This window comes from Ostrea edulis, chromosome 2 (genome assembly GCF_947568905.1).
Source record: "Ostrea edulis chromosome 2, xbOstEdul1.1, whole genome shotgun sequence".
NCBI lineage: Eukaryota > Metazoa > Mollusca > Bivalvia > Ostreida > Ostreidae > Ostrea > Ostrea edulis.
In genome coordinates, this window is record NC_079165.1 from 9,144,932 (window position 1) to 9,172,114 (window position 27,183).

General features: G+C 36.1%; 1 protein-coding gene and 1 long non-coding RNA gene across 9 annotated transcripts in view; both read left to right on the forward strand.

Moving 5' to 3' along the window:
* The window catches only part of LOC125681002 (retinoic acid receptor RXR-like), a 31,525-nt gene extending 16,389 nt beyond the window's left edge, over window positions 1-15,136 (forward strand). For 5 of the 8 annotated variants that reach the window (XM_048920881.2, XM_056156034.1, XM_048920885.2 and 2 more), the window contains 5 exons: window positions 1,487-1,525; window positions 2,924-3,072; window positions 11,443-11,569; window positions 11,906-12,130; window positions 12,283-15,136. In XM_048920881.2, coding sequence (XP_048776838.1) covers window positions 1,487-1,525; window positions 2,924-3,072; window positions 11,443-11,569; window positions 11,906-12,130; window positions 12,283-12,539 — 797 coding nt within the window. In that variant the 3' untranslated portion in view covers window positions 12,540-15,136. The remainder of the gene's footprint in view (window positions 1-1,486; window positions 1,526-2,923; window positions 3,073-11,442; window positions 11,570-11,905; window positions 12,131-12,282) is intronic. The other 3 variants (XM_056156035.1, XM_048920886.2, XM_056156036.1) reach the window with 1 other exon arrangement.
* Window positions 15,137-20,047: 4,911 nt separating this feature from the next.
* Window positions 20,048-22,407, forward strand: LOC125681007 (uncharacterized). Its single transcript, XR_007372126.2, has 2 exons — window positions 20,048-20,661; window positions 22,118-22,407. It is a non-coding gene; the product is annotated as an uncharacterized LOC125681007 (long non-coding RNA).
* Window positions 22,408-27,183: the final 4,776 nt, after the last annotated feature.

Consider the following 27,183-nt stretch of genomic DNA (forward strand, 5'->3'; position numbering starts at 1 on the left):
GCATGCATTTAATGAGTTCTGAATAAATATTTGGGTAAGAAATAGAATATTTACATAGTAAAAAATAGTGAAATAAACATGGATGGTCTTGATTTGACAGGTTAGGAGAATCTTACTGAAACAGACATGCATTGATATCCAATCTGTGATTGCTTGGCTCATTTAAATACAAGCACATGATTTCACAATATTTTCATCTTTTCATTGTTTATCCTCAAAGTTATGCAACTATAGTTTTAAGGTCAAGAACTTGTGAAGAATTAAAAGTAGGAAAATAAAATCAGCCAATCACATATGACCTATTTTTTTTTTAAATAATGTGTAACTACTGTAAACAACTAGTACACACATGATTTTTATTTGTGAATGATCAATGGAAAACCAGACTTAGACGATAAATTTCCACAATTGAGTAGTCATGTTTTATTGTTTCCTTAGAATGTCATTTAAAGTGAAAGTTATATATGTTTCAAATTTGAGTTTTCCGAAAGCATATTTATTAATATGACATATACAGGTGATGGAATTTAAAGTCACATAAAAAGTATTAAAATCTGTATTCTTCAGGCAGGGGCAGGTCACTCTTATTTACACATTTTGAAACCAGTATACCTCTTAGTAATAAAGGTTAAAATGATGATTTGTAAAATAATTTCACACATTCAGGCCAAAAAGAAATTAGACTGATTTCTTTGGCACCACTGCATTTTATAGACTCGTAGCTACAGCACTGAGCAATTTTATCAACATACTGAAAAGGGGAATAGCTCAATTTTCTCTTTCAAACATCTAGTATTATAGAAGTGTACTATTAAATTAAAAGTTTACTTTTAGTATAGTAATTATTTTATGCATAATCTTTGATAAATATGTGTTTAAAAACATTGATTACCCTTTATAGTGAGTGATTTAAAATAAGTTGACAACCCCCATCCCCCAGCTAAAAAAAAAGAAAAGAAAAATCTGGTTGCTTCATTGAATGAATTTTTAGTCTGAGCAACTTATATTTATAGACCTCATCTCCTGAAACTTGAGTTTATTTTGAACTGAGTATTATATTTATGTTTTACTGGGTCAGCTTTTTGTAATTTGTCTTGTTACATTTATGTTACTTGGTTGCTGAAGGCATTGGTTGAGAAAAAAGTGAATGAGGGGTCTGCTTTGATAAATATTCCAAGACTTGCTGTTGCTTGCAAATCTCATGGTACTTTCTCACACACGTTTAAAGATGGTGAACAGTTACCTATGAAATAGTACTGAGAGATGAGTATATGCAGTACATTGTATGCTTATTTAGTGGATTCAAGACTTGCGCAGCATTATGTTTAAGTGAAATTCTTTTTTATGCAAGTTATTTGTTTCTGTTTGGTAGCCTTAAGGACAGGAGACGGTTACGGTCCGTTTTAATGACATTCTTCCTGACAGATTTTGAGGTCTATGTAAGGTTTATGTGTTATTTCACGTTTGCTTCATGTTGATATTACAGATGTTAAATGCAGCACCGATGCAGGGCGCCAAGGATCATGTACGTAGGAGTGGTAAATAGGTTAGAAGGGAGGGGAGAAAAACAAACAAACAACCGACTGTACATGTGTTTGGCATTTGCATTGAAATATCTCCATCTCTCTGCATTGAATTCAGAATCCTCTTTTTGAAATGTTTTTCTGCTGAAAATTGATATAGTCTTACATAAGATGTCACAACTAGAGCTTCCGGACACTTTGAGAATGCCAGCTTTAAAGCTTTGCTTTTAGAACATATAAAATTAAAAATTACTTTTTCCCTTTCTTCTACCTATTCATCAGATTAAGTTAAGTTTCACAGGCAAAGAGACAGGAAAAGAAATTTGATATGCAAAATTGAATTTCCAGTAAAAGAAAATGGAAATTTTAGGGCATGTATTGCCAAGCATATATTTACATGTTCTAGTACTAAACTATTGTAGTGACAACTCTCTGTGTGGACGGGTTAATACACTGTTATCTGTTAACTTTTCTTTCCAGTGACTTTTTTAGAGTTGGTGTTCCCTGATTGGTCCATTCAAAACTTTTCCAGGGCTGTGATTGGTCTAATTTTTACCTATTTACCACTTCTGCATGCCTGATTGAAAATACATGTATATATGTTACAGGTCCTTAGAATAAATGATGGGGATTGATATATTATAGGCTGTAAATTATGAGATGGGTTATTGTGATCATTGATTGATATATATCTAAAAAGGAGTCTATTTGAATTGTTACTTGAATTGGTGTTCTTTACTATGTGCAAAAGTCTCTGTTGCTCAACATCAGTAGCTTGCAAGTGCATGATTTCTTTTTATCTTCTTGCATAATACAAAAAGTATTAGAAAGCTAGTCATTCTTTTGGAATTTTCAAATTTGTTTGGTCTGTGAAATCGTACAGAGATTTGCTGTTTCTTAGGCATGGTCTTTAACATGTTTGAATCTAAAGAAATGTGGACAGACCTGTCTACTCTGTAGTGTTAACAGCATGCATTGTGTTACTGGGCTTAGATTTGTAGTTCAGCTGAAGACAATTTACCATACAGTGATTTACCAAACTGAAGATTTTGATCTGAATTTATCGTGGTCTTTGCTCACCTGCCACGGTCAAAGAATTCCAGAATAATTTTGATGAACATTTGATTTGTCTAACAAAATGATCACAGTTCTGCAATCTCTTATTTGGATAAAATATTGCACTGCACATTAAATCACCAAATCTAACTCCAAATATCCATCACTTTTAATTCTGATAAAATCAAGTGTGTGTGAATGAATTTTGTTCACTAAGAATGGTTTTCTTAGATCTGGGACTCTATCAGCAGATGTGTGTTAAAGAACTAAACATAGGTGAGCAATGCTGCCTTTTCTGGGCTTGTGTTTGTTTGTGATGACAGGAACTGTGTTTTCGTTGACAGCTGTACAAGAAGAGAGACAAAGGGTGAAGGAAAAGGGAGAGGGGGAGGTGGAGAGCACCAGCAGTGCAAATTCAGATATGCCGGTAGAGAAGGTCCTGGAGGCTGAATTAGCAGTGGAACCAAAGACAGACACCTATATAGATGCCCAGGTAATGTTGAGCTTTCGATTTCTTTTGACTTGCACTTTAAACTCTGGAGCATTCTATTTAAAAAACACTATACGGCATAATACTGCTATAAGAGCAAGGTAAGTAATTCTGATTGTGAACGTAACATCAGTCATCTCCCATGACAAATAAAACTATAATTATAGTGAATTATAAGTAGTGGTGTAAAACTATATGGGAGATAAAAATGGATTGTCGGAATAATTGGAATGACAAAACTGTAAATTTCGAATGATAGGATGATACTTTTTTTGTCAGAAGGGACAACTTTGAGCTCTCTAATGAACTAGCTAATCTAAGTCCCAAGTTATTGCTCAAGGATAATAATGAATTGTCATTTGAATGTACATCATTTTCACTACTGTAACTCAAAAAGACACACTGTTGCTGAGTGATTTCATACATGTAAGATAATGATCATTGATGAATGAGAATGTAAGAAAAACTGTTAACTGATGAGCAAAGGACATGGATTTTATTTCACCTATTACTTAGGTCTTTCAGATAGCATAAGTGCAGAGTCAAAGGTCAGTGTGAAAGTGAGATGACATAAAAAGACTATATTTGGAAGTGAAGTAACATACAGAGCACCTGTTTCTTCCATTGCATTATTGAGATAATTCAGACTGACAGCATAACTGGCATCAGTGTGGATCAACGGTCAGAGTAAAGGAACATCTTGTGTGAACTTGTAATGACATGACTGACCAGATTGATGTAACCAGTCTTTGTAATGACTGACCAGATGATGTAACCAGTCTTTGTAATGACCTGACTGACCAGATTGATGTAACCAGTCTTTGTAATGACATGACTGACCAGATTGATGTGACCAGTCTTTGTAATGACATGACTGACCAGATTGATGTAACCAGTCTTTGTAATGACATGACTGACCAGATTGATGTAACCAGTCTCTGCAATAATTCACCAGTTTGTTGATCATGGTTATTAGATTTTTCATCTGGCTTGTAAAATTATTTTCCAGCTAATGAGTAAATTACGTATGGGTTAGTGGGTTAGTGATTTGAAGTATCTTTTGTAAAAACCATGTATTATGTACAGCATTTGTTAGTGAAACAACAGTGTATATGGGGACCTGAACTTATTCACAAAAACCTGACTTATTAAAACAGGAACTATTTTGAAAATCTGTAAATGGCAAGTTTGGACTTTCCTTATCAAGATGTCAACAGCTGTTTCTCATCTTTGAAATATTTTATGGTAGGAAGTACCGGTAGTATACGTATGACACATCTCATTAATGCTAATACAAATGCCTCATTTATTTGAAATGATTTGTGTTAATAAATGAGGTCTGATGTAAAGAAAGAGCAGCTGGTTACCTAAGAGATAACAGTGAAACTGGGCTAATCTTTGAATACACAACATACATGTGTATCCCATGAAGGACTCTCTGATACGCAGAATGCTGTCATTGTTTCAGGGATCCAGTAACACATTTTTGAAAACCTGCGTATATACTTTGAATTCTGTAGTACAAGTTCTATATATTTTAATGTTATCGATGCCCTTAATATAGAATTTGAAGGACAAATGATGCATGCTGAACTCGCTTCATTAATTCTGTGCGATAAAAAAGTATGTATAGATGAAAAATCTCTACAAATTTTTTGTAAAGCAGGTAAAGAAAAATTGATTATCACCAACTGGTTGTAACATGTACTGTATTCAAAATGTTTTGTTACATGAGGCCTGACATATTGCCCTCAGGCTAGGGAGGACACGAGGAACTGTTGCTTGAGTAGATGTTCCCGTTTGGAATGTCATATTTCAAAAATTCAGCCTTTACCAAAACCCACAGGTCCAAGGCCAGTAAAACCAGCTGGGGTCAGTAAATGATAAAATCAAACAAGTCCTACAGGCCTGTATTGATTTTTCATCTCAAAATATTTTTTTAATAGAATACACTACGTGTCTCGCTTTGGATAAAACTACAACACCTTATAAAGCCCCAAGAAGTTACGACTAATAAACAACTTGTACAAAGTAGAGCTATTTTTATATTATGATGAATTAATTGATGAACAACCTACATGCACTTTTAATGTTAAGTAAGTAAAAAATGGCATTCAAAGCTCTGAAGTATATATAAAATTACAAAATACAGGAAGATAGATATGATAATTGAGTTTAACCATTCTTGATTATGGTACACTTGTTCTGACATTCTGATTCACACGTACAGAACATAAGGGACCTCCTCATTTTTAAGGGGACCTGTAGATTTCATTGACTGGCAGGTTTTTCGGGCCGGTGATATAAAAAAAAAAAGTTTTGGTAGAGACTGAAAAATTTCAGTTTTTCTGCGATTTTCTCCCCTAGGAGCCAGCAAATACTAAATGAAATTGTTTGATCCCTGGACTCAAACCCTCTCTAACAAGCTAAGATTTTCTGTCATTACCGATCTCTGGATTCGAACTCACTCTAATAAGCTAAGATTCTGTCATTACCGATCTGTTGTTGGTAACGCCTCTTGGCTACCAATGGGTATAACCACAAGACATTTGAATAACAAACTTTGCAAAATAAAATGTGAATCAAGGGCACCATATCGGGAGTACTTCAGGATAAAAGTATATTGTACTTTCTAAGAAGGGGGGTGGGGTATTCAATACTTTTCCTCAAAGTTTTGCAAATTCTCAGCATTATATTTTAACATTTGTGTAAACATTAAAGTAAGATATGCCATTGAATTTAAAATTAGGAATTAGATCTGCTTGTATCCTCGCTACACAAACATGTAACAATATCACATTGAGGGTCGCGGGTGTAGAAGTGTGTGTGGGCTCCTTTGGTAGTTGCAGGTAGAAGGTAATTTCTTGTTGGTCGTATGGGTAGCATGTAGCGGATCAACATGGAACATTTTGACGGGAAATTCCCGTCCTTTACTTATAGCTCTTGTCACAACACATACTGTTCCTGGTCTCTATACTCATAAAGAATTGGCTCTTTACTTACACCATAGTATTCTTCCACCAGTGCCCCGTGGTATTATATACAACAAAGGAAAAGCTGACGTTTCCAAGCAACCAGTTGAAATTTCTGCAGAAGTGATTTTGTTGGCTGACAAGGTCACTGACATGACCTCAAATGAGATGTTGTTAGAGCCTTGTGTAGTGCACTACGTGAATGGATCTAAGGATCTAATTTGATAATTGTAAGGCCAAAAAGAAAAAAAGACCTGTGGTGAGATTTAAGGTCATAGGACAGGATAAAAGGTCAAGGCACAGTAACATTTGAATAAAAAAATTCATGTTCTCTTTGTAAAATTACCTTTCTCAGATGATTTCTAAAAATATTTCTAAATGGTTCAAAGGGTGTTGTATAACATTATAAATTAATCAACCATGTAGTGGACTCCGACTGAAGGGCAACATTCCACTACTTGTTACAGAATGTATTGATTTGAGCATATTTTATTGTATAAATATACACAGGGATTAGTTACAAGTTCTAGCAACTTAGGAAACTTCTGCCGTATACAAAATATATTATTATAAATACCTGTACAAATCAAGATTGTCGTACCGCAAAACTACAATAATTGTTAGAATATACATTACTATTTTTAAATTAATATACAATATGTGTGTAGATTTATGTGTACCGATATTCATAAGTGCATAATTAGGCATAAAATGAAAAATACGTTATATATAAATGATTATGTTGGTCTGATTAAAACCTGTAAGAGTTCACAATAAACTGCTGGATTTCTGGACTGCTTTGAAAATATAAAAATTCACATCATTTGAAAAATATTCATTTCCCCATAATAAAAGGTGGGTATCAACAACAGCAATATTATTTAGCTGAAGCAGTTCATTAAAAAAAACCCAGATTTCTTGCTTGAGTGTACCTTTTGCATACAAAGAAGAAATGATGGGCATCTTCAATATGAACACATGTACAAAATGTAAGAAACTCAATTGATTTCTGAATCTAATTGTCAAGGTGAAATGTACCACATCTAAAGGTCAAGGTGAAACCTGTACTATATCTAAAGGTCAAGGCTAAACATGTACTACATCTAAAGGTCAAGGTGAAATCTGCACTACAGACTAAAGGTCAAGGCTAAACATGTACTACATCATAATCCGTTAACTGTAAGAAATAGTCCACTAAGTTCTGGGAACCGTTATATTGGGTATATGTGAAGGCATTTCATGTTGCCAGTTAAGTATTTGAACTACTAAGTTGTAAGTGAACAAAGATAATTTAAAATGCAAAGATGTCAATTATCAAATTCAGCAGGTTAATTGTTATTTTAATTGGCCTGTGGTAGGAAAGTGATTAAATGTAAATTAGAGTTATTGACCCTTCGAGTCACTAGGCTGCACTTTAAGGTTCTGCAACATTTGCTGATTAGATTGTTATAAATAAACTGGACCCCATCATTGTATCCACAGGTAGTTTTGAAAAAAGAAGGAAATGCATGAATACATTCTGAATAATTTTCTGTAATTGATTGTGTTTTGTTTTATTTCACTGATCAGGTTCAATATGCAAAACGTTTTTTAAATTTGTAGAAACAATGATTCTGTCATGTCTGCTGATGAATTTGGAATGGTTTTTAGGAATATTTGAAGTGCTTGGGAAAAATTTAAACAGCTGTTCATGCCATTCGTCAGATTCGTTGAAATTTCCACATCGTCATTATTTTCACATTTCCATCATTCTTTTCACATGTTCAGAATTGCTGTAGACCTGTTGCAATAATATTCCGTCTAAATGTGATCTGTCATGTGAGAAACCACTTTATGTGCCCTCTGTTTTTAACATTTTATGTTAGCTCTATTATGGTTAATTGTGTCACTTATTAATTAGTAATTGTCAAAGGCCAAGTACAATAAGATAATAAACATAAATTTCAAATATTTACTGACGCATAAATCTTCGGTGGGAAACTGCAAGATACCTTTGGAAGAAGGAAAGAAAATGGTACAGTAGATGTTTCTCGATCTTCCAATTTTGTCTTTTGTGGCCCCCCCCCCCCCCCCCCCCCCCCCCCCCCCCCCCCCCTCCAGAATTTTTAGCTCACCTTAGCTGAAAGCTCAAGTGAGCTTTTTTTGATCGCCTATTGTCTGTCGTCTGTCTTTCTGCCTGTAAACTGTTCACATTTTCGACTTCTTTTCCAGTACCATTACCAACCAAACTTGGCCAATAGCATCCTTAGGTGAAGGGCTTTCAAGTTTGCTCAGATGAAGGGCCATGCCCCTTTCAAAGGGGAGATAATTACAAAAATGCAAAAATAGGGTGGGGTCATTTGAAAATCTTCTCAAGAACCACTGAGCCAGAGTAGCTGAAATTTACATGAAAGCTTCCTGACATAGTGCAGATTCAAGTGTGCTCAAATCATGGCCCCCAGAGTAGGTTGGGGCCACAATAGGGGATCAACGTTTTTCATGGAAATAAATAGAAAATCTATAAAAATCTTCTCAAGAACCACTGGGCCAGAAGAGCTGAGATTTACTGGGCCAGAAAAGTTTACATTTATATGAAAGCTTCCTGACATAGTGTAGATTCAAGTTTGTTAAAAGCATGGCCCCTAGAGATAGGATGGGGCCATAATAGGGGATGAAAATTTTACATACAAACATATGGAAAAATCATTAAAAACCTTCTGAAGAATCACTGGGCCAGAAAAGTTTACATTTACATGAAGTCTTCCTTACATAATGCAGATTCAAGTTTATTAAAATCATGGCCCCTGGGGGTAGGATGAGGGCCCACATTAGGGGCTGAAAGTTTTACATACAAATATATAGAGAAAATCTTTAAAAAATCTTCTCAAGAACCATTGGGCCAAAGAAGTTTACATTTACATGAAAGCTTCCTGACATAGTGCAGATTAAAAAAGTTTGTAAAAATCATGGCCCCTGCGGTAGGTTGGAGCCACAATAAGGATAAAAGTTTTACATGCGAATATATAGGAAAAGTCCTTAAATATGGGCCAAGGTGAGTGATGTGACCCATGGGCCTCATGTTACATCAGGGCTTTCAATAACTTTTATAAGAAAAGGTGATTTCAGTAATTTGAAGTGGAAGGAGAGACTGTTTAAAGCTGTCTCCAAGGAGCAAAGGTTCAGGGGGAAGGGGTTGTTACAGCAGATTTGATTTGGTGCATTTAAATGCATTTTTTAGGCATCATGATCAGAGTTTATCTAATGATAAACATGAACAAAGGTTTAATTGAATGCAAAACACTTTTAATGAAATCTGATTCATTATTTTACAGAATACTGTATACGTAAATGTAATTAACTTTCTTAAAGTTTCATTTCTCATTCAGCACATGTACATGAAATGTATTTGAATAATTCAGAAATTCTCATTAAGCAAGTGCCAGAAAGACATGATGGAGTTAATTCTAATTCAGATTGAAGGCCAGAAAAAAGTCAGAAAATGCAAAACTGTTTGTGCAAATCTTGGTTCTTGTTGTTGTTAAGGAACAGATGCTTTTGCTCTAAATATATATTGCTACTTAAAGCTTTGGAGATCGCTGATACGATTACGAATGAAAACATCCGAATTATCCACGTATAAGACATCATTTACTTCCGTATTGAACCTCTTTTGAGAGCTCGTTTTTGCTGGCCAGATCAGCCTGGCCCGAAAGTCTGTTATTTTGGGTTGTCTCTGCTTTTTCTGGAAAATTTTTTGCTTGATTATGGATGAGGTGTTGAACTGGGAAAATTTTGTCTGGTTACGAATGATGTATACCTGCTGCAAAATTCTATCCACAAAAGACTTCCAGTTAATAAACTTGCGTGCAGAAAGTGAAAGTTAAGATTAAAATAAAAACACTATTTACTGTAGATGTATTTAATTTCGTTGGGGAAAGTTCCATTGTTTTTTAAGTGAACATGATTTTGTGCGGATTAATTTTCATTGTTTGTGATAAGTTAAAAGTTGCATATATTCCGTATGAAGTATAAATAATGTCGCATATCTACAATCCTATCTTGCATAAATACCATTCTGATACACAAACAATTTACATACCATTTGTTTAACGAAGTGTGTCATCGTTAACATCTATTCACAAACAAATCATTACTCAGCGATCTGTGTAAGCTTGGATCATTGAATTGTTGTACTCAAGCCATTAGAATGTTTAAAATGTTTATATTGTATTCCGTTCGTCAATGAAAGTTGTAAAGAAATCGGACATCGGTAGAAACGAGGCTCATGTCCTCGCCCTGCTTGGTGTTCATAGGGCACATCAGAACAAGAATTTCCTCGACCTGCAACAAAATAACCATATTCAAACAATATTTAACCCCCACCCCCCCTCAAGTCAAATGGAAGAACATCACCCATGTGATCGTACAGTTAACATGAAAATTAAAATCTTTTGCAAAAAAACAAAACAAAGTGTAGTATGTGGCTCAGCTGTTGGTCACCTGAAGAAGAGCGTGGATACTGACATAGCACTGGTGGATCAACAGGTGTCTTAGAAATGACATTAAGTGTGACATGCAGATGAGTTTCATCTCAGCGACATATTAGATGCACTGTCTCTCACCTGCTTATAACTCTACCGGCACTTTGTCGTGTTAATATCAGTATTTAGTATCAGAATTAGAATCAATAATAGTTTTATGCAATATTTTAATATTTTTTTTGGTATAGATTCTTTGAAAACTGTATTGTAGGCTACAGGTGTATTTATGAGTGTCACATTTGTTTCCTAAACCATGGTTTGTACCAGAACAGGAAATGGTGAAATATTAAGTAACAGACTTCAATTTAAATGTCTGTCAATGTATGATTTAGTTTTTTATCCCCGTAATACAGACATACTTTGATGTATACAGAAGTATAAACATATTTCACAGTTAGCACAGTTGTTTTGGATATAAAGTTAAGAAATGAATTTTTAAAAATATATGAGGGCGTGAACTGTGACACTTCACGCCATCATACATCATGAACAATGGGACGGTACAGTGATGTCTATACGTCTGTCTGTTCGTGGTTTTCTGTTTCTATTTTCATTTCTCTGTCAGATTATGACATATCAAGCTAAAATTTGCTATATATATTATGTATCATTTCTGTACTCTAGCTGACACATCTTGGGATAAAGGGCCAAACAATTGTCATAAATTTGGAATGAAATTTTTTTTTGTTTTCTGACAAACACCTCATAAAGCATATATAACTACATCAATGTTGAAACTAACTTTGTCGAAGAGCTTTGATAGAGGTGTAATGTTTGGTATCAATAGTCTATAAATTATTTCAGGTAGGATAAAAAATTCAGATTCCTGCATTATTTCATTTTGAAATTGTAAATTTAAAATGAAATGACTTCTGTTGCAGAAAGATGCAGTGACAAATATTTGCCAGGCGGCGGATAAGCAACTCTTTACCTTGGTGGAATGGGCCAAACGAATACCTCACTTTACTGAGCTGCCTTTGGATGACCAGGTCATTCTACTGCGAGCAGGTAGGCCATTCACCTCAGCATGTGGTCAGCACCAGCTGTAGATTATAGAAACCAAATATCTGTATAAAAAGTTTAAAAAGAAGGCCCTGAAAATACTGGATGTTGCATTTTGGCGGAGCAGGGCATTTGTGTAAAATTACAAATTTCTGGTTTTTATACAGCTTCACTCATTTCAATTCATTTGTAAGCTGATTAATTTTGTCATTGCAGAATGTTTTTGTTCGATAAGTTGATCTCTGTTGTGGATGTATTAATATGTCTCATGATTATGTATTGTGAAAGGGGAAGAACTCTTATCATATTTAATAATTGCTATTATGCTCTGAATCTTTGCAGGTTGGAATGAACTCCTAATAGCCGGCTTTTCACATCGATCCATTGTGGTTAAGGATGGTATACTGTTGGCCACAGGTCTCCATGTGCATAGAAGTAGTGCCCATCAAGCGGGGGTGGGAACCATTTTTGACCGTGTCCTCACAGAACTTGTTGCTAAAATGCGTGAAATGAAAATGGATAAAACAGAGCTGGGATGCTTAAGAGCTATAGTTCTCTTTAACCCAGGTATGAGGTTTGGGTCCATTGATGATGTGTATGTAGGTCTTGTACAGTAGTGTTGACACGTTTACTTTCCTTGATGATTGAAATATAGCATGTCTGAGTAAATACTAGTTACCTGATGTAATTAACAAAGTGTTTAATTTTTGACTTTGTAGATGCTAAAGGTCTCTCTGCTGTATCAGAGGTGGAACAGTTGAGAGAGAAAGTGTATGCTTCACTAGAAGAATACTGCAAAATGCACTACCCCGACGAACCAGGGCGATTTGCCAAACTACTGCTACGATTGCCAGCACTAAGGAGTATAGGGCTCAAGTGTCTGGAACACTTATTCTTCTTCAAATTAATTGGTGATACTCCAATAGACACTTTCCTCTTAGAAATGTTGGAGAGTCCTTCCCCGAGCAGCACTTGATGAGGGAACATCACCTTCCCTTCGTTATGTGTAGGGTGTGGAGACATTTTCTCAAAATATATTGTCAAAGCAACATCGTGTTGTGTTTTAAAGTCATGAGTTACTTTTGATGGGCCTGTGCACAAATTCTGATTTATTTAGCGGGCTTACACCGCCTGTTGATCTACCAAAACAGGAAGTTAGTCCTTTTAATGTCTTTGGATAATTTTTTTCTCTCTTTTCTTCCTCCTTTTCCCCCGGTGTCAGGCTATTATTCGTGCTAAATTTATGTCATATACTACTGTCAAATTAAGTGATTAGTTAAATGTATTGATTTTTATTATTAATGCATTTTTAATGAATACTGTTTTTCAATCAAAATATTCTTGTAACTGAGTATGATATTCAGAACTAAATTGAGATGAAACATCTTTTAAGTCGTATTCATATCATTTATATATATAACATTTTTCATAGTCTTTTCATTATTTTCATAGTCATTTATGGGTTTTTTAAAAAAAAAATTAAGAATTTAGACTTTACAATGTTTCAAGTACTTAGATTGAACAGTGGATACGTTTTTCACAGAATTATGAAATGCCATAGAAATAAGTTTATCCACAGTACACAAACAGATTGAAAATATTCTTGTACAAGATGTTATTTTTTTGCAAGTGTTTCAGTCTATGTCACAGTTAGAAAATATGAAGGTAGGATTATGTTCCGTAGACAGGTATGAATAAGATTAACTCCGTAGTTGTGATAAGGGGTTTTCTTCTTGCAAGATTATAACTGTACTGAAGAAATTCTTGGATTTGTGTGGGAAATGTTTGATATTTGCAAAAGATTTTCATTCAGAATTTGCATAAGAAATATAGAATAGTGTGTGGCCATTTTATCCGTGAAGCTTTGACTTTCACCCAATTAAATGTATACATAATGGAGTCTCTGCACAGAACATTAATGAAATGTTTAAAATTGTTCTATAGACTGTTCTCTCATGTTGGATTTCGTGTTTAGCATTTACAAAAAACACTACATTACTGTGATGTAAAGGAAATAATAGATTTTTACATACTGTTTTAACCACTGGCAATCAGGACATTTTTTTAAAAACTTTATTACATGTACTGTGAGGTTACCTTTTTATTTACTGTGAATCAGGAATTTTTGTGATTATTTGGTATCTTCAATTTATACACAAAAAGAAATGTCCAGGAGCGATACTTTATTAATAGTTATAGGCATCAGAAATAATCTAGAGAACTAAATATTTTCACTTGTTTGCATTCATGCAAAATATACATGAACGATGAAACATCATAAGTAAGATGGGAGCTGCACTGTGCGTGCTGTGAATCTTGAGAGGGATTGACATTGTAGTAAGAAACGTTTTTGAGCGCTCTTATTGCTAGAAATCAATTTCCTCAGTTTTAACTATTGAAGTACATCAAAGATAAAATCTTAGATATAAAATTCGATGTTTTGTATTATGATATCAGTGCGACCCCTCCCCTATAGCCTCAACACATCTTGTATATTCATTGGTGAGGACCACGGTCAGTACCCTAGTTCCATGTTAATGGTCTGTCTTCTACTCAGTTCATTTGTAGAAAATATTTTAAAATGATTTTCCGAGAAATTCTTTATTTGTGGTTGATGATGAAGTGGATTGGTGCAGAAATAGTGCTATGTTTATTCTGTGAGCAGGATGAATGTTACTTAGTGTGTGTGATTTTGTCCAGATGGCATGCATCTGAATGTTATTATGTTAATATGAATTTCAGGCATTTTAGCTTAAATGATTATATAAAAAAAAACCCTGACCTGGTACTACAAGTGTTACCAGGTTTTGTTCTGCTATTTTGACTGTTATTTTGACAATGAGTACATTTTGCTACGTGTTTTGTTTTAACATGTAGTGGAAGAATTCTCAGTCTATTTGAGGAAAATGTACTAAGAGTGCAAAATTGTGTATTTTGAAGAAATAATTGTTCAAAATTTTTATGCACCCAGAGAACAACATTTTTGGGTTACAGGGAATGTGGAAACTTGTATTTTAGACATGGGTTGCATGACTTGAGACTTTTAGAAAATTTAGGATCACGGGGATTAATAGTATAAAAACTTTGAGCTATACCTATTAAACTGTAGTAATTTAGGACTGATAGTGTGATAAGCAGGTTAACGGGTATAGAAGTACACTAAATGTTTGTAGGTCCATTCCGTAATCAAGTTGGCTGTTTCTTTAGCAGTAGTGATCATATAGAAAATGTTCAAGTTACAAGAAATGGATTCCAAATTTTCAGTGTAATAATTTTGCAGTATTTCCATTTTCCCCCTGTTGGCAGTGCCCTGTGGGCATCGGTCCCAGAGAGACAACTTGTTTAAATGATTTAAGGAATGGGAAAAAAAACCAAATCAACAAATTTTATACAAACAGGTTCTCTTTTCCCTTTTTATAAAGGTGGGTGTTTTAGGGGCATTTGATGCCCTGGTATTTGTTAAGGTTTTTACTGTTAAGTGCTATCTTTTATCAGATCATGTGTATATATTGTACATTATTCATTTATGTAGATGAAATTGTTATTTTACATAAAAATACAGTATGTCTAATTCTTGATTTGAGTCTGTTGTTGAAGATTTGTAGGAATCGGGACCTGTAAGCTGCGACTTAGCTCGAGGAAATTGAGGTGATCCGACTAATGTAAATTCAAAAGACCATGCTGTGAAATAACCTGTTTTTACATGAAAAAAACCCACCAGAACATCGCGAATTTCCGAGGGGAAATGTCTTGATCTGAAGCTTTTTTTTTTCTTCAAGATATTTTCTTTATTGGAAAAATAGGAGGAAATTCTCCTCTCAGTTGATATTATGTGCATGTTATTGAGTTACGGGACTTTGATTGTTACATTTAGCTTTTCGTGATAGGAGTAAAGCCTATAGATTTATAGTAAATGTTAAAACCGGAGACGGACGTGGGCGAAACTATAAAGAAACAGTATACTGTAGTTATAAGATTGTAAAATGGGTTATAGAAATACTCGATGTTGTTTATAAGAATGATTTCCTGCTCTCGGTAGATGAAGTTCTAAAATGTTCTGACGTTATAGAAGAAAAGATATGGCGAGCAGAAACAGAGATAAAGTGAATATGCAATCGGAACTCCTCGAATATAAGATGCGTTGTTGGATATTGCGATTGATTTCGCCTTCGAATTGGCGGACGGTATAAGATTGATTGTTCGAGGATTGACCATACTACAACCGGATTTTTGTCTTCATCGAAGAGGATTTCACATTTGTTGATAAAAAAACCCCAACGTTTTGCTAATCGAGACGACAAAGGTTATGAACCATGAGATGACCACACGATGCCAACTGGTCAGTTTATCATGACATGCGTCATATCTTTTACATATACATATCTGTTTTGAAATGGAAAACAAGTTTGGCTTTAATACGAGGTCGAGTCAATAAGTAACCAGCCTATCCCATTTCCGATTGACCGAGACGGTCACGATTTTCATGCCTAGTTTCAATACATGTTTTATACCTGGGTACAAAATTGCACGCGTAATGTCAAACATGGCTAGTGATGCAAAGGTATGCTTTTCATCTAAAGTTGAGTACCGTGCCATAATTCGGTACTTGTATTTAAAAGGTAAATCAGGCAAGGAAATACACGGCGAGTTAGCCGATGTTTAAGGGTCTTCTGCATCATCTTATGCTCAGGTTAAATTCTGGATAGGGGAATTCAAACGCGGTAGAACGTCTTTAGAAGATGAAGACAGGTCTGGATGCCACCGACGAAGTAAAGTGTAAGAAAGTTCAGGATCTGGTACACTCTTGATAGGCGAATTCAGGTGGAAGAAAAAGCGGAGGCATTAGGCATTTCACATGGTAGCGTTTCAACAATCTTACATGATCGTTTAGGTATGTGCAAGCTAACAGCCCGTTGGGTCAACAAATCCCTTAGCGATGAGCAAATGGCAACCAGAGCATCAGTATGCAGCGCAATGTTGAAGCGTTTTAGGTCAAAAGATTATTTTCTTTTGCGTATGGTGACTGTAGATGGGATTTGGGTTCATTACTATGAGCTAGAGAATAAATCTCGGAGTCGTCAGTGGATAGGGCCTGGGTCCCCGAAGCCAAAGAAGTTCAAGACGCAACCGTCTGCTGGCAAGGTGATAACCGCAGTATTTTGGGACGCAAAAGGCGTTATTATGTTGTACTTTTTACCCAAAAAAGTACAATAACTGGAGTGTACTATGCAAACTTGCTAGACAAGCTCAGAACCGCCATCCTTGAAAAACGCCGAGGTAGACTCTAAAGGTGTTTTGCTGCAACAGGACAACGCGAAAGTCCACACAAAGTTGCAATGGATGCTGTAGAGCGAAACGGGTATGAATTAATACCACATCCTGCCTATTTGCCTGACACAACTCCTAGCGACTTCTTCCTATTCCTAAACTTGAAAAAGGATGTCCGGTCTGACGAAGAAGTCGTGACGGTAGTTGAGTAGTGGGTCAATGGAAAGGACCTTGACTTTTTCAGTTCGGGGCTGATGGCACCGTTGGTCTAAGTGCATCACACTAGAGGGCAGTTACATCGAAAAGAAGAAGTGGATCTCAACCGGAAATAAGTTAGGCTGGTTACTTATTGACTCGCCCTCGTAGTTGTAAAATACTGGCTTTGGAATCTGGATTTCTGGAGAGGAGAGGTCAAAACTTGCTCTACGAAGTTGTGTAAGGGTGGAGTGTAAGATTATAGTTGAGTTAATGACCTTGCAAACTTTCAGAACAGAGCAATTGCGACTGATCGTTACGGTTAATCGACAAAGCATCTTAAAGTTCGATATGCCTTCATACTAGATGACAGTTCTGTGAATGATTGTATTGTATCTTGTATAACGTCCCTCTCGAGAATTTTTCACTCCTGCAGATATCACCAATACCAGTGAAGGGCTTCAAATTTAGGCCTATGTTCTGCGCTTACGGCCATTGAGCAGTAAGGGTTCTTTAGCGTGCCACACCTACTGTGACATGGGACATCCGTTTTTAAGGTTATCTCCGAGGACCCGTGACATTCACACCTGATTCCGAGCGTTTGGTGTTGGAACTGCCACTACCTGTTTTAACAACTTAGGTCTGTCGCGGCTGGGATTCGAACCCCGACCGTCCGCATGCGGGGCGCTGTACCTCTAGACCACAACGGTTCGCTGAAAACACTGCTTCGATTCATGCGATGGGAATTTAGCTTACATGAGCGCTTCTGATCGAAGTTCGTCCATCGTGGGTATGTCATCTTTCCTTGGCACACAGGGAGATCCAGACGGAGGGTCGTGCCCCCGTTCCCTTGGTACTAAGGGCTTTCTGAAATACAAACCCTGGTTACAATTAAGATTCAAAATTCTTATTTTTGCGCATTTAAAATTTAGCACAATCACAGTTGATGAACATCTCGGCGTAGTCGGGATTTAGCGCCTTGATAAATAAAAATCGTCATACAACCACAAATCCGGTGCTCTTGCTGCATCGCCAAAGCCGCTAAAATATGAATCCTGCTAAAATAAGAATAATGTGTTAAAACATGGCTGCATTAGAAGACTGATTGTAGGATAAACTTATGTGTTAAACCATGGCTGTAGTACTGTAACACTGGGATCGACGAAATTATTCCCCAGAGAACATCGATACCACTGTGATGATTTAAAGGATTACAAGATTACACAGGATAATGTTGTCACTGTGATGATGTAGGATAATTTTACCACTGTAATGGTGTAGGATAATTCTGTCACTGTAATGGTGTAGGATATAATTTTGTCACTGTACCGATGTAGGATAATTTTACCACTGTACTGGTGTAGGATAATTTTGTCACTATAATGATATTGGATAATTTTGTCACTATAATGGTGTAGGATAATTTTGTTACTATAATGATATTGGATAATTTTGTCACTGTAATGGTGTAGGATAATTTTACCACTGTAATGGTGTAGGATAATTCTGTCACTGTAATAGTGTAGGATAATTTTACCACTGTAATGGTGTAGGATAATTTTGTCACCGTGGTCCTTCGGATGAGACCGAAAAAACTGAGACCCCGTGTCATAGTAGGTGTGGTACGATAAAGACCCCTCCCTGCATGCTCAAAGGCTGTAAGCGCCGAACATAGGCCTAAATTTTGCAGCCCTTCACCGGTAATGGTGCCGTCTCCATATGAGTGAAAAATTCTCGAATGGGACGTTAAACAATATACAATCAATCAATCGATCTCTAGAACTATAGGGCTGTAATAATTTACAAACATACACATGTAATGTTGATAAAAAAAAATTATCATAACAATGACCATGTGATGAAAATGTAAAATTGCACAACACAGGTGAGCAAAGTGAGCCGTGGATCTTCTGTTCTTGGTTAATTACGTACTTTTCATTGTAATGGTAATCAATACCTGCTGAATTAATGTTGTGTTACATGATACCATCAATCTCAACTATAGCGGAAATGTAAATAATGGACATTCTAAAATCTTTTTTTTTTTTCATGCATGTAGCCTCCGTTTTAAAACTCAATCTCCACATCCCCAAATTTCCACATCTCCCTGTTTAATGGCCGAATCTTCTCCTCACCCCTTTTTAATTCACGAATCTTCAAGCTCCCCTGTCCCTGTTTAATGCCTAAATATCTACATCCCAGTTTAATTCCCACATCTTCACAGCCCGTTTAATTCCCAAAAATACACTGTACGTTTATCGCAATTCACCTTTGAATTAGAACGCTTTGGCCGATAAATACCACATCTCCACATCCCATGTTTAATTCCTGAATCTCCGCAGCCATTGTTATTCTCAAATCTACATACCCCTTTTTTCCACCAGTTTAAATCCCAATTTTCCACACTCCCAGTTTAATTTCCGAATCTCTACTCCACCCTATTTAATCCCGAAAACTCCACACGTCACGTGACACCTGGGAAATAGGCCTAAGAGTGGGATTATAAGGCTCATTAAAGCATATTATTAAGCTCCAAATCACACAGCCTCTGTACAGAACTTGAGAATGAGTGTCCGTCCTTCCGTCTGTACGTGGATATATGTCTGTATATGTATCTGACTGTCTGTATGTCCGTCCGTCTGCCTGTCCCCACTTCGTGTCCAGGTGATGACTTTATAACGGAGAAACATATTGAAAATTCACATTTAGCATACAGGTTGCCTAGGATCTATGTAATAGAAAATCTAATTCTAACACTGAACTCTTCTTTTAGCCCCATCTAGATCGCAAGAACCCCAAGGGTCACGGTATGAACAATACTGAACCCAAAGTAAAATGAATATGCTTTACATCTGACAAAGTTTAATCCTTATGGTTCATGAGAATTTCTTTTTTAACTATTTGATCATTCCGAACTAAGTCTTGAAACCCTTCTATGACAATGCCCCGGATGTGAATCCACACTACATGATGATGAGTCTATTTTTATATCTGACGTATTTCTCGAGAGGAAGAGGGGTATTCCTATTTCTACAGATACCTATGATCATTACCGGGTTCCCTTCTCTACCATAAGCGGGTAATGATTGAATTAGGGACTTCATTGGATTGAGCAATGACTGCACACGGCGCTGTGGATTGGACTACTATACTAGCAGAAGAAATTTCCATGAATAAATGCATGTATACTACGTAACATTTTGTACCTCTGAGAATGAAAAGATAACGTTAATCTTTCTTACAGACATCTTAAAGTAAAAAAAGCGTGCGTGTCGACTACAGCAGGAAGTCAAGTGAATGGATAAAGCAGAGTGACTGATTTCCAGATGTATAGATTTAATCTTTTTACATCACACCGTAGAAGAATCGATAATGTCGAAAATCGCTACTAAACCTGTCCAAAACGTTAGATAATGACTTCTTTAAACGATCTATGAAATCCCTTTTGATAACCTCTTGTGTACTTTTTTAAAATCCTTCCTCAAGTTCAATGTGGCAGCACAGACCAATAAAGTCCTTATCTGAGTAATACAGTTACATAGGATATTCAAAGTCAGACAGCTCGGATTGCGCTTCGATCGGGACGGGCGCAATCGCTCAGATCATCTCTTGTGTATTGAATGATGTGCTGTTAGGTAAGTATGATCACAGATTTAATCGAAATGTTTATCTATGAAATTATTTCATTTTTTATAATTACTATTTTGTAATATTTAGAGAGAAAATAGATAATCCGATTATGAGATTAATTAAGGTTATGTGTCATTCGTGGGTGTATATGTAAGTGAAATAGATAATTTGTATGTGAATGGAATGAATTAATCACAAGTTCAAAACCTACATGTATACTAGCACTTCTCTTGAAAATCATTATCGTAAGTTTGCATCGTAAACGACATTATATCTAAAAAGTGTAAATGTGGTTACGAAGACTGAGTGTGCATATATTTACATAATATCCCCGTTGTTGAATTCAAAATTCCATTGTTTAGATTAACACACCAATGTCTTTTTTTTTTATTGATGAAAATATTCGATTATTGTCCCGTGACGCTCCGTGATAAAATACCGTCATAAACCGGTGAAATAAGTTTTTAATCGTTTATTTACACAAGCGTTTACAGTTGAAAAATATTTGAATTGATATTTTACATGTACGTAAGATATTTAAATGATTTGATGCATAGATTTTAATCAATGGATTTGATCATTTAAAGATATCTAGACTGTAGTATCATTTCAAAGTCTGAATGACCGATGTCAGGGGAAGGACATGGCACGATATAGTGCATTCATTAAGGCAGTCCGGAATGCAACCAAAACTGGTTTCAACATTTTGTAAAACATTGTACATTGTTTTGGTCGACGAAACGATCCAGCAAAGCCACCGAGAGAAAGAGAGAGAACTGAGAGAGAGAGAACAGAGAAAGAGAGCCAGAGAAAGAGAGAGAGCCACCGAGAGAAAGAGAGAGAACTGAGAGAGAGAGAGAACAGAGAAAGAGAGCCAGAGAAAGAGAGAGAGAGAGCCACCGAGAGAAAGAGAGAACTGAGAGAGAGAGAGAGCCAGAGAAAGAGAGAGAGAGAGCCACCGAAAGAAAGAGAGAACTGAGAGAGAGAGAGAGAGAGAGAGAGAGAGAGAGAGAGCCGGAGAAAGAGAGAGAGAGGGGGCCACCGAGAGAAAGAAATAGCCGAGAGAACCGAGAGAGAGCCACCGAAAGAGAGAGAGAGAGAGAGAGAGAGAGAGAGAGAGAGAGAGAGAGAGAGAGCCACCGAAAGAAAGAGAGAGAACTGAGAGAGAGAGAGAGAGAGAGAGAGCACGTTACAGAGAGAGAGAGAGCACGTTACAGAGAGAGAGAGAGAGAGAGAGAGAGAGAGAGAGAGAGAGAAAATTCTACAAGTAATCATGACTCTAAAATTGAAAGAGATTCAAACTTTAATGGATGTATCGATAGAAGCCCTTCAGTCTACAGTTCATTCGCTGGCAAACGCACTTGTTCAGCGTTCAATGTCCCATTATAACTCCATTTAAAAAATAAATTAGGAAATCACCAATCCATAGCCATAACCATGTCTAACTTATTCCTACCATAGGGCTGCAGCTTACGGAAACAGCCGGATTTGCAGACCAGACCAAACTCCGAAACGAAACCATGTAAGTGGTAGTCTACTGTGAAAAAAGCTTTTCTATATGTTCCAGTTCTTAATATCCGGGGCAGGGATTGGAAATTCATTACACTGGAGTGCCTGCTCTGTTTCTTTTCCACAGACATTAAAAAATGGCAACCGATCTTATCCATGTATTCCTCATAACCTGCTTTGTCGACTTCCATTATAAGTGCCTCAATAAAGCAAGAGGTCCATGAGCCCCAATGCTCATCTGAGTCATTTTTAAAAGATTTTTTTTTTTATTTTCCGCATTCCAAAGAAAAACTGAGGCCCCACCCTAGCTCCACAGGGTCATGATATTATCGAATTTAAATCCAGACAACATAGCTCGAGGTGCATCAATATTTTTTGCAAGTTCTTGCTGTTCTGGAGAATAAGATTTTATAAAAGAATTTTTTTTCTGTATTTATGTATTATGTAAAATTTGATCCCCGATTCTAGCCCCATCCAATTCCCAGAGTCCATGATTTGAAGAGAAAAACAAACTTGAATCCATACCAACTGGGAATGTTTAGATATAAATTAATATTATTTTCGTTATGGATATTGATTTTCAATGCAAAGTGCTGTGTGAGCATTCTGGTGTCTGTGTGTCAGTGGTATGATCAGATAAATAGGAATGCGTGTTCGAATAGGTCACTCTACAGCTCGGTTAGAACGTGAGTCAGGTATAGCAGGTATTATGGAAGCCAGTTAATTTTATATATGATATACACTGAATGTGCTGTTGGTGTATTTATAAGGCGGTTGGGTTAGTTTGTGTTTAATAAAAACGTTCTAACGAGCAGCATTCCAAACAAGGCGTATTATGTTTTTCATATTTATACATATAAATTCAGAGTACAATGTATAATTAATTTATATTCGGACGAACAAAGTGAGGGAGAATATAATGATATTTAGTGGGACCCTATGCCTCTTGAAAAGAATTTTATTTGAAGTCTTGTATGTATATTCTAATGTAAAACTTTGAACCCCTAGTTTAGTTCCACCCTAGCCTAAAGGGCCACGATTTGATCAAATATGAATCCGCGCTGCATTGGAGTGCTAGGGCGTTAATGAGAAATATTAGGTGAGATTTGCCATATTAGTCTTCTGTCAAAGTTGGAGTCTTAGTGTCCATCAAAACATTTTTATACACTAGAAACAAAATTGGTCTCAAAATGGTCTGAAGGTTCAACCTGGACGTGATTACAAGCCGTTGTGTAACACTTCTTGCAAAGAAGTTTTCAAAGCATGAATGACATTTTCGTTGATGGGCGCTAGCGCCTAATGCTGTATACGTATAATGGGAATGAGTACATCGGCCAGGCAGCTCATTTCCGTGGTAGACATCCCCGCACGGTTCGCTGAAGACCCCGGGCACGAGGATTAGTCTAGTCCACACTTTCTCCTTCCTATTAAGGTATTCCATGTATAATGAAAGGATAATGAACAATTTTGAAGGATTTTGATCAACATAAATGTTTATTGTTAAATAATGATGAAAGTGAAGCAGATGAAATTCACATGACTTGTAAATGATTAGAAGCTAATCTTTTTGCACTTAAGACTTTTTGGAAGAGTTGCCTGCCCTTTGTAAAAATAAGAAAAATCTAATTTTCTAAAAAAGTGTGTGGTCAATGATTAATTTTATTTCATATTTTCATTAAAAGAAAGTGTGTGTAACTTTTTACCGAGAGATTTTTGTGAAAATATAATTTCTTTTTAAAATATTGTAATAAAACATGTTTTTCCCATATACTTCAATGTTAAATTCTAGGTGAAATAAATCAAGCAGTAAACAAAATTTAGAAAATTCCTATTGTGGATTATTTCTATTTGATGAACCCTTCAAAATGATACCATGATTACAAAAATTCCACCATCCATTTATTAGAAATGAAATATGGTCATTATACATTGAATACCTTAAGTTTTGGCGTCATTCAAAATCCAAACAAATCTGAACTTGGTTTGACTTTGAAGCGTCACTAGCTCAATTGATAGAACTCCCCCATGGTTGGGCCCAGTTCGAGTCTCAGTTCGGCCGACAATTTCTCTTTCCTGTTGCAACACAAAAAAAGCATATTACAAAACATGAATTTGCACCTATTCCGGCATCTGTGTAGGTTGGCTAAACAGAAGGGTTTACCCAGGCTAGGTATGCACGTGCTTTACATGTATAATCTTGCCAGACTTGGTTCAATATCATGATACTACTAGTATACGTTTCTCCTTTTAGATTGTTTTGTCAGAAAAGATACAAACATCTTCGGTATCGTAAAACATTGTACTTCTACTCAGGACAAGTTTACAATTTCCAAACAGCGTTAATTCTTCACAGTTTTCCCGACACCAGATATCGATTGACTGAAATGTACATGTTGACTTGGATAATCCTCATTTTGAAATAAATCGATGTCACGTTAAGAGTGAAGATTAAGATACATTTAACTCCCCGAGAGGAACATCAGACGCTCGTGTTATGACTTTTTCTACACGTCGTAAATGTACATGTATTTGAAAACAAAATTTGATGCATATCTTTTCAGTTTAGATGTGTACCGCGTTTCAATTTTAGAAACATCAAAACTCCTTAACCAAAACGTTTTTTCTTGTTTATATTTTAGGTCTCGACTCTGTAAAAACACTAAGCTCGATCTCCATACCAATCTGAAGGAGACACTGACAACAGCGTACTTAGCCGGAAGTATGAACGGTGGGGGAAACTTCCGGCGGTGGAAGAACTACCTCACGCGGTACTGCAGGTTTACGCGCCATGAGTTCACCACGATAAGAAGAGACTTTGTTTACCTGGAGAAGAACGGCCTTCTTTCTGTGGGGGACTACAATTTCCTCATCAAAATGTTTGAACATATAGATAAAAGGGCGATACCGCTAATAAAAAAGACTGCTCTCAAGATCAAAGAGGCGCCGATTGTCAGACATAAAACCGGATTCATTTATAATTTCAAAATATAACAGTTATGTTTTAACATTTTTAGAAATGTTATATTAACATGTTGCTTTATGTACAGTACAGATGAAATATATTGTTATTGGTAACGTTGTTAATAACTGTTGAATTTATGATTATTTGATGATCATATAACCATTGATTTTGGTATAGTTGTTTTGAATGTTCAGGTTCCACCTATTATATGTATTGTCCCGTATACAAATCTGTTTTCTATAGAAAAGACCGAGTATAAATAACCCCCTCGTTTCCACAGAAACTATTTTCTATGGTGGTTGGTTTGTGACACTTTACAATTTGTCGTCTTTTCGTTATTTCGAGGCGAAAAGACGACAAAATGATAATTAGCGACTTTTCACCAAGAAAGAACGAAAAGTAGAAAAGACGACAAAACAAAAGGTTGAAAAGACGACAAAATGTAGGCGAAAAGACGACAAACAAAACATGCAAATTAGCGACCTTAGTCGTCTTTTCGCTTGGAGTTTAGTCGTCTTTTCGAGGCGAAAAGACGACAAAATACAGAATTTCTCGTTAATTTGCTATCTGATTTTCTAGGAATTTAATATGAAATTTGCTGTGTTTTTGATAATTATTAATTACATTTACAAAAAGGAAACATCTAAAATTAAATTATGTACTTGTATTCTACTGAAGAATTTTTTTTTTTTGAAATGTTATACCAGGCATGTTAAATTGGAGGTTGGGGTGGGCTGGGGCCCTGGTTTGTCCCCTTTTTACAATTTACTTTTCCCGTTATTTATTTAGGCGAAAAGTCTTTAATCATCGTTTTGTCGTTTTTTCGCCTCGAAAAGGCGACAAAACGCGAAGCGAAAAGACGACAAATTAGGTCGCTAATTTGCGAGTTTTATTTGTCGTCTTTTCGCCTACATTTTATCGTCTTTTCGTTATTTCGGGACGAAAAGTCGCTAATCATCGTTTTGTCGTCTTTTCATTTTGTTGTCTTTTCGCCTCGAAATAACTAAAAATTGTAAAGTGGCACAAATCAGCCACCATACTACAGCGAAATGTCATTGGAAGCCAGTAAAGGTAAGTCAGTTCATTCTGCTTCCTAAAGAACAGAATGGACTAAGTCGGTTGTATTGCAATACTGCTATATAAGAAAAACATATCCGCCTAAATTACCTCGGACTCCCGGCATCTCTGTCTACTAACGGCTCACTTCAAATCTGCTTAAATTAAAATGGACTCCCGCCAGATCTGCCAATTAAGATCACCACCATCTCCCGAAGGATCTGCCTAGATCACCGCGGACTCCCGACAGATATGCCTAAATTTATACGCTATATACTTTTCTGTGGCTATTCAACATTTTTGAGTTCTGAACTCTTGCTAGAAAAGTGTCCAGGGTCAAGATGTTAAGAACGAAATTTCCTTTTATTTGCATATTATATTCAATGTACTCCTGAGGTTGAATAATGTAAAGTACAAGTTCACTCCTTCATAACTCCCCCCACAACGGCAAAATTGGACGAGACATTTAACAAACAGACGAAATCTATATAACAAATGGAGGAAATATCTCACACTCACAATCACACGAGCTATCTAACAATCACACGAAATATCTGACAATTACAGGAGATATATAACAACCAGACCAGATATCTAACAATTACATAAGATATCTGATAATCACAGGAGATATCTAACAATCAGACCAGATATCTAACAATTACATAAGATATCTGATAATCACAGGAGATATCTAACAATCAGACCAGATATCTAACAATTACATAAGATATCTGATAATCACAGGAGATATCTAACAACCAGACCAGATATCTCACAATCGGAACAAACATCTAACAGCCAGACGCTTATCTAACAAGATCGGTAAAGTTGGCTACTAGTAACCAGCTACTAGTAACTGGCTACTTTAAAAGAGAAAAGTTGGCTACTAGTAGCCAGCTACTTGAACCAGGAAAAGTTAGCTACTAGTAGCCAGTTACTAGTAGCCAGCTACTAAAAGTAAGAAAAGTTAGCTACTCGTAGCCAGCTACTACAAAAT